This window comes from Lemur catta, chromosome 6 (assembly GCF_020740605.2).
Source record: "Lemur catta isolate mLemCat1 chromosome 6, mLemCat1.pri, whole genome shotgun sequence".
Taxonomy (NCBI): domain Eukaryota; kingdom Metazoa; phylum Chordata; class Mammalia; order Primates; family Lemuridae; genus Lemur; species Lemur catta.
Genome location: NC_059133.1, coordinates 28,253,324 through 28,267,555, shown reverse-complemented (window position 1 = coordinate 28,267,555; position 14,232 = coordinate 28,253,324). Strand labels below are relative to the sequence as shown.

General features: G+C 34.9%; 1 protein-coding gene across 4 annotated transcripts in view; it reads right to left on the bottom strand.

The window, feature by feature from the left end:
* POC1B (POC1 centriolar protein B) overlaps positions 1-14,232 on the bottom strand; it is a 93,787-nt gene that overhangs the window by 36,464 nt on the left and 43,091 nt on the right. For 3 of the 4 annotated variants that reach the window (XM_045553270.1, XM_045553271.1, XM_045553273.1), the window contains 3 exons: positions 12,241-12,309; positions 11,317-11,469; positions 3,795-3,875 (listed from right to left, as the gene is read on the bottom strand). In XM_045553270.1, coding sequence (XP_045409226.1) covers positions 3,795-3,875; positions 11,317-11,469; positions 12,241-12,309 — 303 coding nt within the window. The remainder of the gene's footprint in view (positions 1-3,794; positions 3,876-11,316; positions 11,470-12,240; positions 12,310-14,232) is intronic. The other variant, XM_045553272.1, reaches the window with a different exon arrangement.

Sequence of the window (14,232 nt, the reverse complement as noted above, 5' to 3'; positions counted from 1 at the left end):
TCTGAGCCATGTACTTATACCTTGCTTTCCCTACCTGGAATGCCCCCATCAAAATACTTCCCATCTCTGGTTAGATCAAGAACTGGTCAAAGGTTTTCCTTCTAGAGAAATCTAGTTTCCTCCAGCCTATTAATCTCTTCTGAATATTCCCATTGACAATATTTCATTGATAGTCATGTACACTTGGCATCTAGCGTATTGAAACCAACACTTATTTCTTATTCAGTTATTTCTATCTGGCTAAAGTTGTATGTTTCTTGGGGTCAGGCAGCCAGCTTGACACCCCCCTCAGCATCTCACATAATGCCTTCATGTAGTATGTCTTTAACTATTTTGACTGATTTTTTTCTATACTGTAATTGCAAGTTCTCAGTTTATTATCAACAACTAATTTGACTTGAAATACTGTCTTTACGTTCATATTCTGCATAGTTGCCAGGATGAAGATGGGAACACTGTGTCAGTCCTCTGAGAAGAGTCCAGTATTTGGACAATCAGGGGAACAATAGCAAGATTACAAAGTTCATTTTGTTCACTTGTAGGACAAACCATAATAAAATTAATACATCAAAATTTAAGAATATAATTTACCTAAAGATAAAAAATTTTAATAATCCTACAGTATTTAAAAAATTTCATTTATAGTTAGTTAAAAAAAAAACCAACCTCTTTATGTTAGGATTCAGAAGAGAAATTCCTGTCTTGCTTGTCTTTTTTGGAGGGTGGTGGTGGAGGGAGTCTGGAATACCCCATGTAGCCACATCACACAGCAATGCTACTGCTAAATGTCCTAGTACAATTTTAATGACAGAACCCAGGTCTAGTTCTAACTAAATAAATGAAAACATTAAAAGACTCAAATAGAATTTTAAACTAAATAATCTTTAGAAAATTAGTATATAATACCTGAATTAATTTAATCAGAATAAAGATTCGGGAATTTGAGATCAACATTTTTAAACTATGTCCATATGACAGCCAGTATATCCCTTTACAGAAACTTTTTTTTTAAAACAACAATGCTTTAAAAATGCAGATGGAGGTAACAGCATATTTTTATCCCCAAATATTGTATCAGATTTCCTCTCTGGCATTAGAGACACAAGTGTAAGCCACAAAGATACCAACTGTTATACTGTATGCCATAATTTCTTCTCTGTAGTAAGACGACATCAGAGCATAGATATCAGTACATTTAGGCCTACAAATCATCCTGAATATAATTAAATCAAGTGAAAGGGGGAATAGAAGCTAACTGTTTCTTACACCATAACAAACCTGCTTTTATTCTACTAAGAAACTTAAAAAATTAAAGTTTAAAGAGTAATCTTTCTATGCCCTATCTTCATAAAATGAATTTCTATAGAAACTTCCTTTCGGTCTACAAAAACCATCAAACCAACCCCTAAAAGAAACAGTAACCACAATAGACAAAAACAAAAACTACCTTAACACTGCTTTCTTTGACTTCCAATATTTCTCTGGATTTTAAAATTCCAATCACTTGCAAAGTGCACACCAAAAGTATTTCATGTAATTGTGTTCCATGCCAAAGCAGAAATAAATTTACTTTATAATTATGTCTGATTTGTTGTGCAGAAGCAAAGAGAGAAACAGTCAATGCAGAGAGGAGAGTATTGATTCAGAATTACTTACTTCTACATTAATGAGAAAGCAAACAGTTAAAAAAGTAATTTCATTTTAGTTCTCTAATCCATTATCTATCATTGAATTAAAAGAAAGACATATACATCAAAAATTTAAAGGAAAGCTTTTTAGGGATATTCTTTTTAAAAATCTAAATGGTTTATGAGTACCTGTATCTTCAGAGTGCACTAGTAAAATAAAGTTCTTACGTCTGCCTGGAGTCAAGCAACTACTTTACAGATTAATAATGAATCTATCTAAATAGGGCTTCATTAGCATAATCCCATTTATTCCAATTTATAGCAAACAAGATTTTGTTTTCCTGTGTTTTCTTATTTGCTTACTTTATTTTTATGTAGCATCAAGTACACAATTCAAAGTAACAGTGGAGTCTTTCTTTTAATGCTTATATATTTGATGGACCCATGAGAGGTCACCGGTATGAGACTGTTTTTACCTACAAAATGACAATTTCATATAATTAAACCTCATATTATCTCTTATCTGGATAATAATTGTACTCCTCTATTTTATTATGTTGTTTTGTAGCACAACTGTTAAGTGTCACATTTGTTACACAGAATTGTCCTCTCAAACTTCCACATACACCAGATTCCTTGAGTTAGAGTCCTGTAATGTAGACTAGTTGATTTTGGCACCTCTGGATTACCATCAAGGGACAGATACCCTGTTGTCTATCTGTCTGTATGACAGCCAGCATACCCTAGGTAGCAGTTATGCCCACTTCCATAGTATTGTTTGTCGAGACTGTGAACTTCTCAGGTCATGAGGCTTTGCAAAGCCTGGCAAGGAGAAAGTGAGTCTCAAAAGGGACCAAAGACTTTAACAATCTGTGATATTTTCTAGATCAGGAATACTCAATTTTAGCCTACTGACTACCTCACAGGGAGGCAACACATCTTATGAACCACTTATATTTTGCTCCCTCCTACTATAGGGAGAAAAACGTAACTCACCAGAATTTGTAAGTTTCAACAACATGCATTTTGAGTAATTCATTGAACATAGATGTACTGGACACCTACTATAAACCAAGCACTGTGGCAAGTTTTAGATGTCTAGTTAATTTTTAATTCCATAAATAAGTTATTAATGCAGAAATGCTGATAGGGTTATTTTATAAACATGAACACTGTAAGAGACAACTACACCACAGAGAAGCTTGAAGTCCTAGTTGCTACCAGTGATACCTTGAACTCCGTTTGACAATCAGCCCCTTGGTTACCCTCACTTGGTTTCTGTCACTGAAACTTCTTGTGAGAGATCTAGAAAGTCTTCTCTGATGTGGATTAAAGCTGAAAGGACCCTTGAATAATTAGAGTGCTTTCTGGTATAGGACAGACTCAAAATGCACTACTCCTCTGCAGAATTCCTCTACAATAAATACTATTGGAGAGTTTGTAATGTCATATGTCAGGGATTTTTGCTTTCTTATTTGGCCACTATTAAAAACTTACCCAAAATATTCAACTAAACTGACACTCTAACAGCAGTGTCATCAAAGACTAGGCTGTTCTTCTCATTTGTTCTTACAACTAGTTTTGCACTGACTAGCAGAATCAACTGCGTCAAAGATTTGCCTTGAAAAGATTAAGCAGACTTCTAAATTGAAAAGCTAAAACTCCAGTATTTGAAGACTTTTAATATGTTAAATAAATGCATTTATTCAAAAAATAAATTATACATGTATAGGTTTTATATACCAAATTGCAAGTATTAGAACTACTTCTGAATTTCTGGAGAATCCATCAAAAGATAGTAACAAACGCAAGTGACTGCTTTTCCTATAGCTTCTAGAGAGAAGACTAGAAGTTAAGTTTAGCACCTCTGAAAGACAAATAACAAAGTAGGGAATCTGCCCTGTGATGGCATGTGAAATGTCACCTGGGTGGCAGATGAGACACAGTGAGTATGGATTAGATTGAGCTCAGGGTCCTTAAAATTGGTGCTGCTCCCCCTTGTGGCTATTCAGATACATTGTAAATGTGACTTGTATAAGGTTCTTTCTGGACTAGAACGTTGGGCTCCTTAGTCCACATTTTATCCCCTCCCCCATACTTCTTAAAGAAAATGGATTGTGCCAAATAACTAAACACCATTTAAACGTCAAAAAACAAAAAACTTACTGTGGTAGAAGCAAAAGAAAAGATATCCACAACGGGGGGAGTAGAGCTCTGCAAATCGATTACCTCAAGCTTTGGATTAATCTGTATGTATACATAAAAAAAATTAATATGAGATTTTTATACCGTGAGAAACCGAATGCTATTTGTAAAAACCTAGAGGGTATTTCTTAATATGTTCTAAAAATAAAATGTATTGGTATATTCATTAATAGGGAGGCAAAAATTTTTAGTAAAATATTAGCCTAACCAATCCTATCAATGTAAAAGAAAAGATCATTATGACAAAGCTGAATTTATCCCAGAAATAAAAGACTGTTTTCACTTTAGAAAAATCAATGAAATTTATCTACAAAGGGATACTAAAAATAAAATAAAATGACCCACCTTAAAAGATGCAGAAAAAAATCCTAGTCAGTTCAGTAAGACAAGAAAAGGAAATAAAAGATGTTAAGATGTAAGAATTAGAAATAAATAAATAGTCATTCATATATAATTATCTATGAAGAAATCCCAAAAGGATATATTGCTAAATAATTAGAACTAATAAGAAAGCTTAATAAGATTTCTAGACCCAAAATCAATAGACAAAATCAACTGCATTTCCAGCACACAATTAGAAAACGTAAATTTTAGGCCTGGCGCAGTGGCTCACGCCTGTAATTCTAGCACTCTGGGAGGCCGAGGCAGGAGGATTGCTTGAGCTCAGGAGTTCGAGGCCAGCCTGAGCAAGAGAAAGACCCCGTCTCTACTAAAAATAGAAAAATTAGCTGGGTGTAGTGGGATGTGCCAGTACTCCCAGCTACTCAGGAGGTTGAGGCAGGAGGATCACTAGAGCCCAGGAGTTTGATGTTGCAGTGAGCTACAAGGATGCCACTGCACTGTACTGTAGATGGGGTGACAGAGTAAGACTTTGTCTCCAAAAAAAAAAAAAAAAAAAGAAGATAAATTTTAAAAAGACACCATTTACAGTACGTTAAGATTTTTTAAAAATACATCAGAAAAAACACACAAAGATGTGTAAGACCTTATGAAAAAAAGAATAAAACATGCTATTAAAAAAAGCTCAAATAAATAGGAAGCTATATAATAAAGAGCTCAGAAGCAGAGTGTTGTATATATGGAAAATAAATATAAGAGAAAAATGGCACCACAAATCAGCAGAGGAAGGGTGATTTGTAATTGAAAAAACTTTCAATTTGTAATTGAAAAACTCACTATATGGATTCCTGCCTAATACTACATACAAAGGTGGGCATTTAGATAGCTAAATGTTATGTTAAAACTCTAAAGTTAATAGAAGTAAATGTATAAGAATATCATTGTAAACAGAGGCTGAAAAAATTATCTTAAAAATGGCAAAAGCAAAACCATAAGGCAAAACAAAACAATACAACCCCCCCAAAACTGATGTATCTGATTATACCAAAATTCAGGATTTCTGTTTAATAATGGTCATCACAAAGTTAACAATGAGCTAACTGAAGAGGAGGAGATATTATGATGTTGAAAATGGAGGAAGGACAAATATCTAAAATATATAAGATAAACCTACAAACCAATGTGAAAAGGACAGCAACACAGGAAAAAAATTATAGAAGTGAAAACCTAATAATTAATCAGCATATGAAAAGATGTTCAGAAACATTAGTAATGAGAAAAGTAGAAATTAAAGCAAACTACCACTTAATACCTATTAGATTGCAAAAACAAGAAAGCTCAATAATGCCAGCATTGTTTATAGCAGCATTTTTTTGTAATGGCCAAAAAACAATTGGAAACACCCCAAATGTCTGTCAGCAATAAAAGAGATTGTGAGAATTACCAGTGTGATAAATTCATTAGAATACTATATAGCAGTAGAAACAAATGAAATATAACTATGTGCAACAACATATGAATATATGAATTCAGAATTCATATTATGAATCTCAGATTTTAGTTTTAAATGAAAAAGCAGGCTGGGTGAGATGGCTCATTCTTGTAATCCCAGCACAGCACTTTGGGAGGCTAAGGCGGGAGGATCGCCTAAGGCCAGGAGTTCAAGACCAGCCTGAGTAATACAGTGAGACCTAGTCTCTACAAAAAATACAAAAACTAGCTGGGCAGGGTGGTGCGCACCTGTAGTCCCAGCTACTTGGGAGGCTGGGAGGGAAGACTGCTTGAGCCCAGGAGTTCAAGGTCGCAGTGAGCTATAATCGCACCACTGTACTCTAGCCTAGGTGACAGAGCGAGACCCTGTCACTAAAAAATAAAAACATGAAAAAATGGAAAAGCAAGTTACAAAAAATATTCAATGATCCCATTTATATGAAGGTCAAAATCATTTAAAACTAAACAATAATTATAAATTCAAACATATATACCAAATGACAAAGAAAAGCAAGAGAATGATTACCTAGAATGGTGACTACCTTTGAGGGAGGTTATTTCAGAATTCAAAACGATCAAAAAAAATTCAGACATGATGAACATAAAGAAGGAAACAAAGGGCAACACAGATAACAGAACTTCATGCCAGACAAACAGTACCAACAATAAGTGTACTGAAGAACCTCAAAGAAGAAAGTGCTGCACTTAGATAGTGAGAAAGGATTCCTATGGAAGAACCACAGCTTAGGATGGCTTCTTAAAAAAAGGTCTAGAAAATAAACACAAAAACAGACCAACAGAGATGAGTTAAAGAGCATTCCTCAGGACAGCAGCAGAATACTGACATGATACTCTTACATAGGAGTAGAAAGAAGAGACAATTAGAGAGGTTGGCAAGGGACAAATTGTGAAGGGTGAAGGAATTTGGGAAGGCACAGAAAGTTGGAGGCTAAATGTGCTTTAGAAAGAGTAATCTGACAGAGACATGTAGAGTTTCAAGAATAAATTAGGGATGGCAGTGAGGACACGACTGCAATAGTTCAGGACTGCAGCGATGACGGCTGAGCCAGTGATGAGAGGAGTGCAATGGTTTTAAAAGCACTTATGTTTGACAGACATAGCTGTAGCTTTAGAAATAGTAAGAACATTTTATAATTATCCAGCCAATGTGTTAGAGGGGGCTGTGCACATACCCAGTAATTGCCATGTTAAAGTAAAGAGGGGATAAACCTGTGCAAGGTGAGAATGAGCTACCAGCTCAGCTAGCCAAAACCTTTGTTTCTTTCTGGCTGCTCCAGACAGCAGAACAGCCTCCTCCTGGTAGCTCTGAGTCTGGAGTTGAGGCAAAGATAAAAAAACTGAGGGTGATTATTTTCCTTTCAATCTTAGGCTTGCTGTCCAAAGAGACTGCTTGCAGACATTTTATTCTCTTTTATCTACTGCCACCTAGTGTAGCTAGGAAATTGTTTACTTATGAAAATACAACCTGGTTTCACCATCTGAAATTGGAACTGCTCAAAAAATTTTAAATCACATGGAAAGAATCAGCACCTCTCATGAAAAATTCTTGACCTTCTACAAGGTGGAAAACTCTTGATGAAACTAACAGTATTTTACTGCATTGTGGAACAATTTGCTGCCACATAAACTAAACAGAGCCAGAAATTCTTACTAAGTAAACATTTACAGTCCTCTCCACAAAGAAAATATGCCGAGGGGGTCAACACAGTTAAATTCTTTGTTAGCTAACCTCCAGAAATAGCAACAGTACCTTCCAGCTCCCAATCTTCATTAAAGGGAAGGACCCTTTAATACTTAGAGTTGCCTTGAAATGGAGTGGGCTGCCTTATAAAAAGCTGAGTTCTCCATGGCTGGACAAGGATATATAATTGGGATTCATGAATGAGGAAAAGGTTAGCCTATATTAACTCAAAAGTACGATCCCACATCACACTCTGAGGTTCTGTGTGTCCATCATACTGAGGAGTCCATGAACATGAACACCTCTACTAACAGTTTCCATATCCCTTCACTAGTCTATAAGCTTCCCAAGGGCAAGGAGTATGCCCACCTTGTTCAGTGCTGCGTACTCTAAAGCTAATATAACATCCAGCACACAGATACTTTAAGATCTGTTAACAGGATAAAATTTAATTTTGATTATATTGAAGCATTACATCAAAGAGGTTAAAAACACAGAATGGAGTCGGAATTGAAATTCTAGTGCTGCCATTTACTAGCTTTAATATTTAACTAACATACACTTCAGTGTCTCATGGGGATAAAAATGTTACTTCGTAGAGATTTCCGGAACATTAAATTACTTAATTTGTGTAAAGCATTTATAACAGTGTTGTAATAATGATATTATTATCACTATTATTATTACCATGTAATCTCTGGAGAACATTTATTGAGGCCTAAAACATTATAAACATATATCATAGCTAGAACTAAAATATAAGATAAGTAGGCAAGTGGTCATTTTTTAAAAATCATAAATGATGATGTTTTTAACTTTATTAGAAGATTGAGATAAAAACGCAATCTCAGAGTTGAAAACTTAAATTGATCACTTGTAGTTTTCAACAATGAATCATGATGGTCAGACTGTCATGATGAAAATACTATTATATAAATATTTGGTTAAATTAAAGGACATTTTCCTTCCTGCTAAATATCACACAGAATCTCTATATGCAGTTTATGGATTAAGGTAATCTGAAATGGTCATAATAAAACTGAAAGCCATCAGAACAATTATTTTATTAATAAATTCTTCTTAACTAATTATAATCCCTTCTTATAATATTCTGCAATTCTCCTTGAATAAATATTTTGATGCCTTACTGTCACCAACATCTATCATCATCCCTTAGAATGGTTCTACTGTCTTCCCATCAAAATATGCAAAAGAGGAGGGGACCGCTCAGGAGAAAAGTGTCGTGCACACACACTGAATTTCCCCTTCAAGAAGGAAAGTTTGGTTTTGTCTGGGAGCAGGAAAGTGCAATTCAGCCTGTGACAGTCTGAAGAAGATAAAGTCAGCATGAACTAGTGATATGCCATCGCACAATGTGGGCAGGGTTAAGATACCTTGTGTAGAAATTAGGCTTCTTTCCCATCCCTCTCCCCCGGCCCCCCCAAAAAGAAAAAGGCGTTGTTCTCATGTTTTTAATTAAGATGGAGTGCCAGTGCCTAGGCCAGGAGCGCTACAAATGTCTGTAGTTAGACAGGTAGAAAGAACACAGGAGGGGGCTGTTTCACACATTGAGGATTTGATGTTTCACGCCTTCTTTCATGTGGCCGCCTTTTCTCTTTTGCTCTCAAAGCAATCTGGCTATCACCCGCTCTGTCCGTGTAGGAACTGTAATCAGCTGATACCCAAGATCTAAGACAACTGCAGGGGAAGACTGGGGAATGGGTGGCTTTTGTAAAAGGCCAATTTTTCCCCAGTGGCATGATATTGTATAATTCAAATGAGCCTCGTAGAAAACATAATAAAATATGAATCATAGAAATGCTATCTTGCTTCAAACTCAGAAATGAAATACTTATGGTTACTGCAAAATGAGAAAATTAGAAAAATTTTCTAGAAAGAAAATAATTCCTTTACTTACATACTATTTTATTCTACATATTTTAATAATAATACCTGTTTCTTTAAATCATGAATACTAACCTCAAAACACTTTTTTCTAGTTTTTAAATATTTCCAAAGTAACATGTGTAAGTTCACCTTGCCTAAAGCTTTGAAAAAAAATTTAATTTACTAAATTTACTATTTCAAAGTAAAATTTACTAATCATAACTAAATACAATACAACTTCTATTCAGACTTATACTATTCCATTCTAGGTGAAAGTTTTGAATTAAGTAGTCTCTTGGCTCTGTTTTGAAATAAAGTCTTTAAAATACAATTTGGCACTTAACAATTATTTATTCATAATACTAAAGATGTCCTCTGTCCAGAAAACTTTATATCTTTGCTTTATTACAGGAAATTTTTTTGAGGAAAAAAATGAATAATTGGTTGTTCATATGCATGCAGGATCCTATCACTTCTCCGGCATTTTATTATCACAGGGTCTGAAAGTATTTTACAAAAATAAGTGACATTGTATACCTAATTTAACCTAATTTTAACCATGTGTGCTTGTAGATAATTTAAACTGTGTACACAGAAGCTGACTTCCTTGAGACCACAAAAAAAATCTGTCACAAGTCTCAACATTCTGGACAGTGTAACTGAACTCTAATTCCATGATGTCAGTTTTTAATAGAATTTTTAAGTGTATTTGTGAAAAATACAGTTGAGAGTGGCTTTGCATGGCTTGGATCATCCTGACCGAACGATACAAAGCAACCCAACTGGTTTTACGGCTTTCTGGCTGCACCGTCAAAGCAGAGCTACTCAGGTAACTCAATGACATTATAAGGAAAGTCCAGCGCTCTTAATGGAGGGGGCTGACAGTAAATCACAGAGAAAATGGCTTGAGTCTCCATGCTGAGGTAGCGTGGAGTCCTGGAAATATCACCTAATGAAGTGAGGAGTAAGGAGACCCTGGCTCAGCCTACAGCTCTGCCACCCAGCACTCCGGAAAGGCGGCCCCGTGGGTGACAGGGCAGCAGGGTATTTTCCTCCTGAGCAAGCCCAGCCAGGCCACAGAGATGCTTGAATAAAAAACACCAAGAGTGAATAAGACCAGCTTGGGTAACACAAGAAAAGAATAATCAAGTTAAATTAAAATATAGTTCACATATATTTTATGTGATGATAGGAGATCAACAAATACACTTATAATTGTAGAAACTGAAAAAAATGTGAAAAACAAATTATATTACATTCTTTCTCTCAAGGAATAAAAGAAAAAAATGGTGACACAATAAGCATCATGAAGTAGTAAAGCAAAATAATTAAAAAAAAATCAGATGAATAGGTAATAGTGATATCTGATGTCAGCTCTTAGAATAGAGAAGGGCTTAAGAATCATGCAAAATGGTAAGAAACAGGCTAACACCAGCTAAGAATCCAGCCAAGATGAACTTTTCTTTGAAGGGAGTAGAACACCTAAATCTACAGGACCTAAAGGAACTTGTCAAAAAAAAAAAAAAAAAACCCCCACAAGATAGATAATTATATATTCAAATTTATATATAAGTAAGCAATAAAATGGTCTCAGTTATTAGATTTAATGCCTAAAGATTTCTTTCCTTTCCCTAAGATTCCTGTTTTGCTATAAAAGGGTTTTAAGATACCTATCTTCAATAACTGTTATAAAAATTCTTGCCCTTCAGCCCTGTTATGACAACCATCACATGACTTCCTAAACACGCACAGAATATGAAGCTAGTTCAGATTTCACAGTTACCGGAAGGCTTAGATTTAATTTCTCATTTCCTATTACAATCAACACAATTTTTTAGTTTTATTTATGGGTCTTCAAGAAGCAAACGTAAGTAAGAGGCTTTAACACTATTACATACTACCATATGTATATAGTTACATTAAGGAAAACAACTATTTCTCAAAGTGCTGCTGTTTTAAGGCAGGACTAGGTTTTATATAATTCAGTATAATTTCAAGCACCTAGTTGACCAACAGCCTCAAAATGTACACAAAGTGTAGGATAAATATAAACAAAATACTCACTTCAACAGTCTCAATCTTTCCCTCATGGGGATGTGGGGTTCTTGGGTAGGTATCAAGAAGATGTGGTGGTGAATCAAAATGTAATCTTTTGAGATTTCTTTTATTAAGAGCTTTACAAGGCAATTCATCAAAGTTAGTCCTCCACAATAAGACCTATAAAGAAAGTCAATGATATTGGCAGTTATTGAGTTGCATGTACAACCAACTGAACTGATTTTTTAAAAATGAATATGCAGAATTATCTCCCAAAGTAATCAGACAGCTTAGATACCTATTTCAAAAATGTTACTGTTTCTCAACACTTTGTTTTAGGTGTGGTGGGGGAGAGATTTAGCATTTTGAATTGGCTTCATATCTAGTCTAAAATTCATATTAAGAAAATATCCTTGTTACAATTGCCTGCAGTGTTAAAATAATTTAAAAAAATCTTGTTATCTTAAAATCCTCTTTTTTTTTTTTTTCCCCAAAGCCCATTTTTGGCTTGATCATCCACTTTATTCAACAAATCTGGCCACAAATGACTCTTGGTCAATTTCAAATAAATGCAGATTCACCACATAAATGATTTATATTTGTAGTCCTCAGAGGCTTCACATTTGAAGAAACAAGACATACAGATAAAAGAGGAAATAACTTAAGCAGAAGTGCTATATACTTAGTGACAATTGGCATTCAGTGTCAGCTACATATGTAATTACATGTGAGAAGGAGCAAAACAAGATAACCATTTGAGTTCCAAAAACTTATCAGAACTGGTACTATTTCAGCTATGAGATAGCAGACTTCATGGCACTAAATTAAAATATAAATTCATTGATAATAATCTTAACATATTCAAACTAGTTGGTTGTAAAAATCTTAGCTGAGGTCAGGGATTCCTTTATCCTAATCAAACCAAAGAGGGAGCTAAAAAAATTAGCAAACCTGTGCGTCTGCACCTCCTGATGTAAATAGCTCTCCACCTTTTGAAAATGAAACAGTAAAGACAGGTCCCTAAGAAATAAAGGGAAGGGAGATAAAATACAAAAAACACTTGGTGAGACTTTTTCATGGCCAAGAGTATTGTGAATACCAATTTTTATCCTAATTTATGTAGATTACTTATACAATATGTGTGATAGAACATACCCAATTGCCAGCAACTAATGCTGGCAGAATAAAGATAATTAAAGAACCAAATCAATTACATTAAAACACAAATAAATGACACTAAAAAAAGAAATTCTAAAAATTAATAAGAAAATAACCCTTTTCTTCTTTCAAGAAAAACTTGTACATGTGTACATTGATAAGAATTTCTGTTAAGATATTCTGGCTTTGGACTCTATATTCAAGCAATCACTAGCAGAGACTGGATGATAAATATGTAGGTGATGGGAATAAGGCTATATAAACAAAGGACATTTCCTGGCCACAACAGGCTTCACTGAGTTCTTCCTTCACGTAGGCAACAGTGAATCACTAAAAGTTGTAAGAGTAGGACACAGACATGGAGAGGAGGACAGCTGTGATTGATGAAAATTAGTATCACAATTGTGAGAATGAATTGGAGTAAGAATGATGGTTGGAAGCCAGTTAGGATGGTTGGCGGCCTGTTATCTAGGTGAGAAGTAATGAGAACTGGACATTGAGCAATTACTGGAGTTGGGCAAGACTGGACTTGGCAGAGGCACCTGAAGCATAGCCTCTAGGTCAATTTTTTAGTTAAAATGAGCGTAATTACTTCTCATCTCAAAAATATTCACGTATTCTATTTGTTTTTAATATGTCCTTAATCTATACAAGAAAAGTTTTGGGGGAAAATATCTTGTATTTTTCCAAGTAGATCATCCCACAGACTTAGGTTATCATAGCTTCAAAAACACCTTCACCTTCAGACTATGAAAAATTCCATCTCTTTGTAGAGTGTTTTTCTTCTAAAATACTGTGTTTATCTTTTCCCCCCTATTATTTTGTACTTCTTTCATGGATATTTCAACCCTTGGCCACTTTTACTGGTTGTGTTTATTCTTCCTAAATCCATGGACATGAATATTTCTGAGATGGTTAGTGTCTATTTCTGTTTCACCCTAATGCTTCTGCAGAATAAATGATAAAGCAAAGCAGGAAACCAGGCAGGATATAAGAAAGTAGAAAAGAATCCCTTTTCTTCTAGACCACAAAACTCATTCTATTTCTAGATATAAACAGGTTATACTTGGTTAAAAGGAAGTACCCAGTACATCTAAAAAACAACAAAAAAAAGGATGTATACTAAAAAATTTAGAGAAGTTTCAATATTTCCCCAGAAGGGAAGAATAGTTTATATATTCAAACAAAAATTTCTCTTTAATGTATTATATGGGTGTGGGTGTCTTTGAATTGGCTCAATAAATAGCACCCTTCTTCCTCCCTTGATTCTAAATTATTTGAGAAATAAGACAGAGGAATAAAGCATATGAGAACCAAAATATCACCTTTCTTACAGATAAGTGCTTGTTCTCTCAAAAAGAAAATGTAGCTTTTATCTGTAAGGCAAATGGGCTTTCTAGAACTGACACCCAGAATGAGTGAGGTTTGACTACTAAGTCACAGGCAACACGAGACAAGGGCAGATCTCCCCACAAAAAGTATCAGAGGAGAACAGTGAGAACAGGCTCACTCTCTAGGGCAGGAGAGAAGGTATTGGGCTATGCTTGCCAATTTCTCCTTCTAAACTCACCAATCAGATTAGCGAAAGCAGTAAATGAGGGGCACGAGAGGCAGAGTGTCAGAGTTAGTGGGAGAGTCTCTGCATGAGGGGAGAGCTCAGCAATAGGGAATACACTTACTATCCCCATTCAACCAGCCAATTTATACAACATACTGATAAAGACAGCAGTAGAGAATTCATTTAATGGCCACTGAAAAATATGCATTGATTTAGGCAAGAATTAC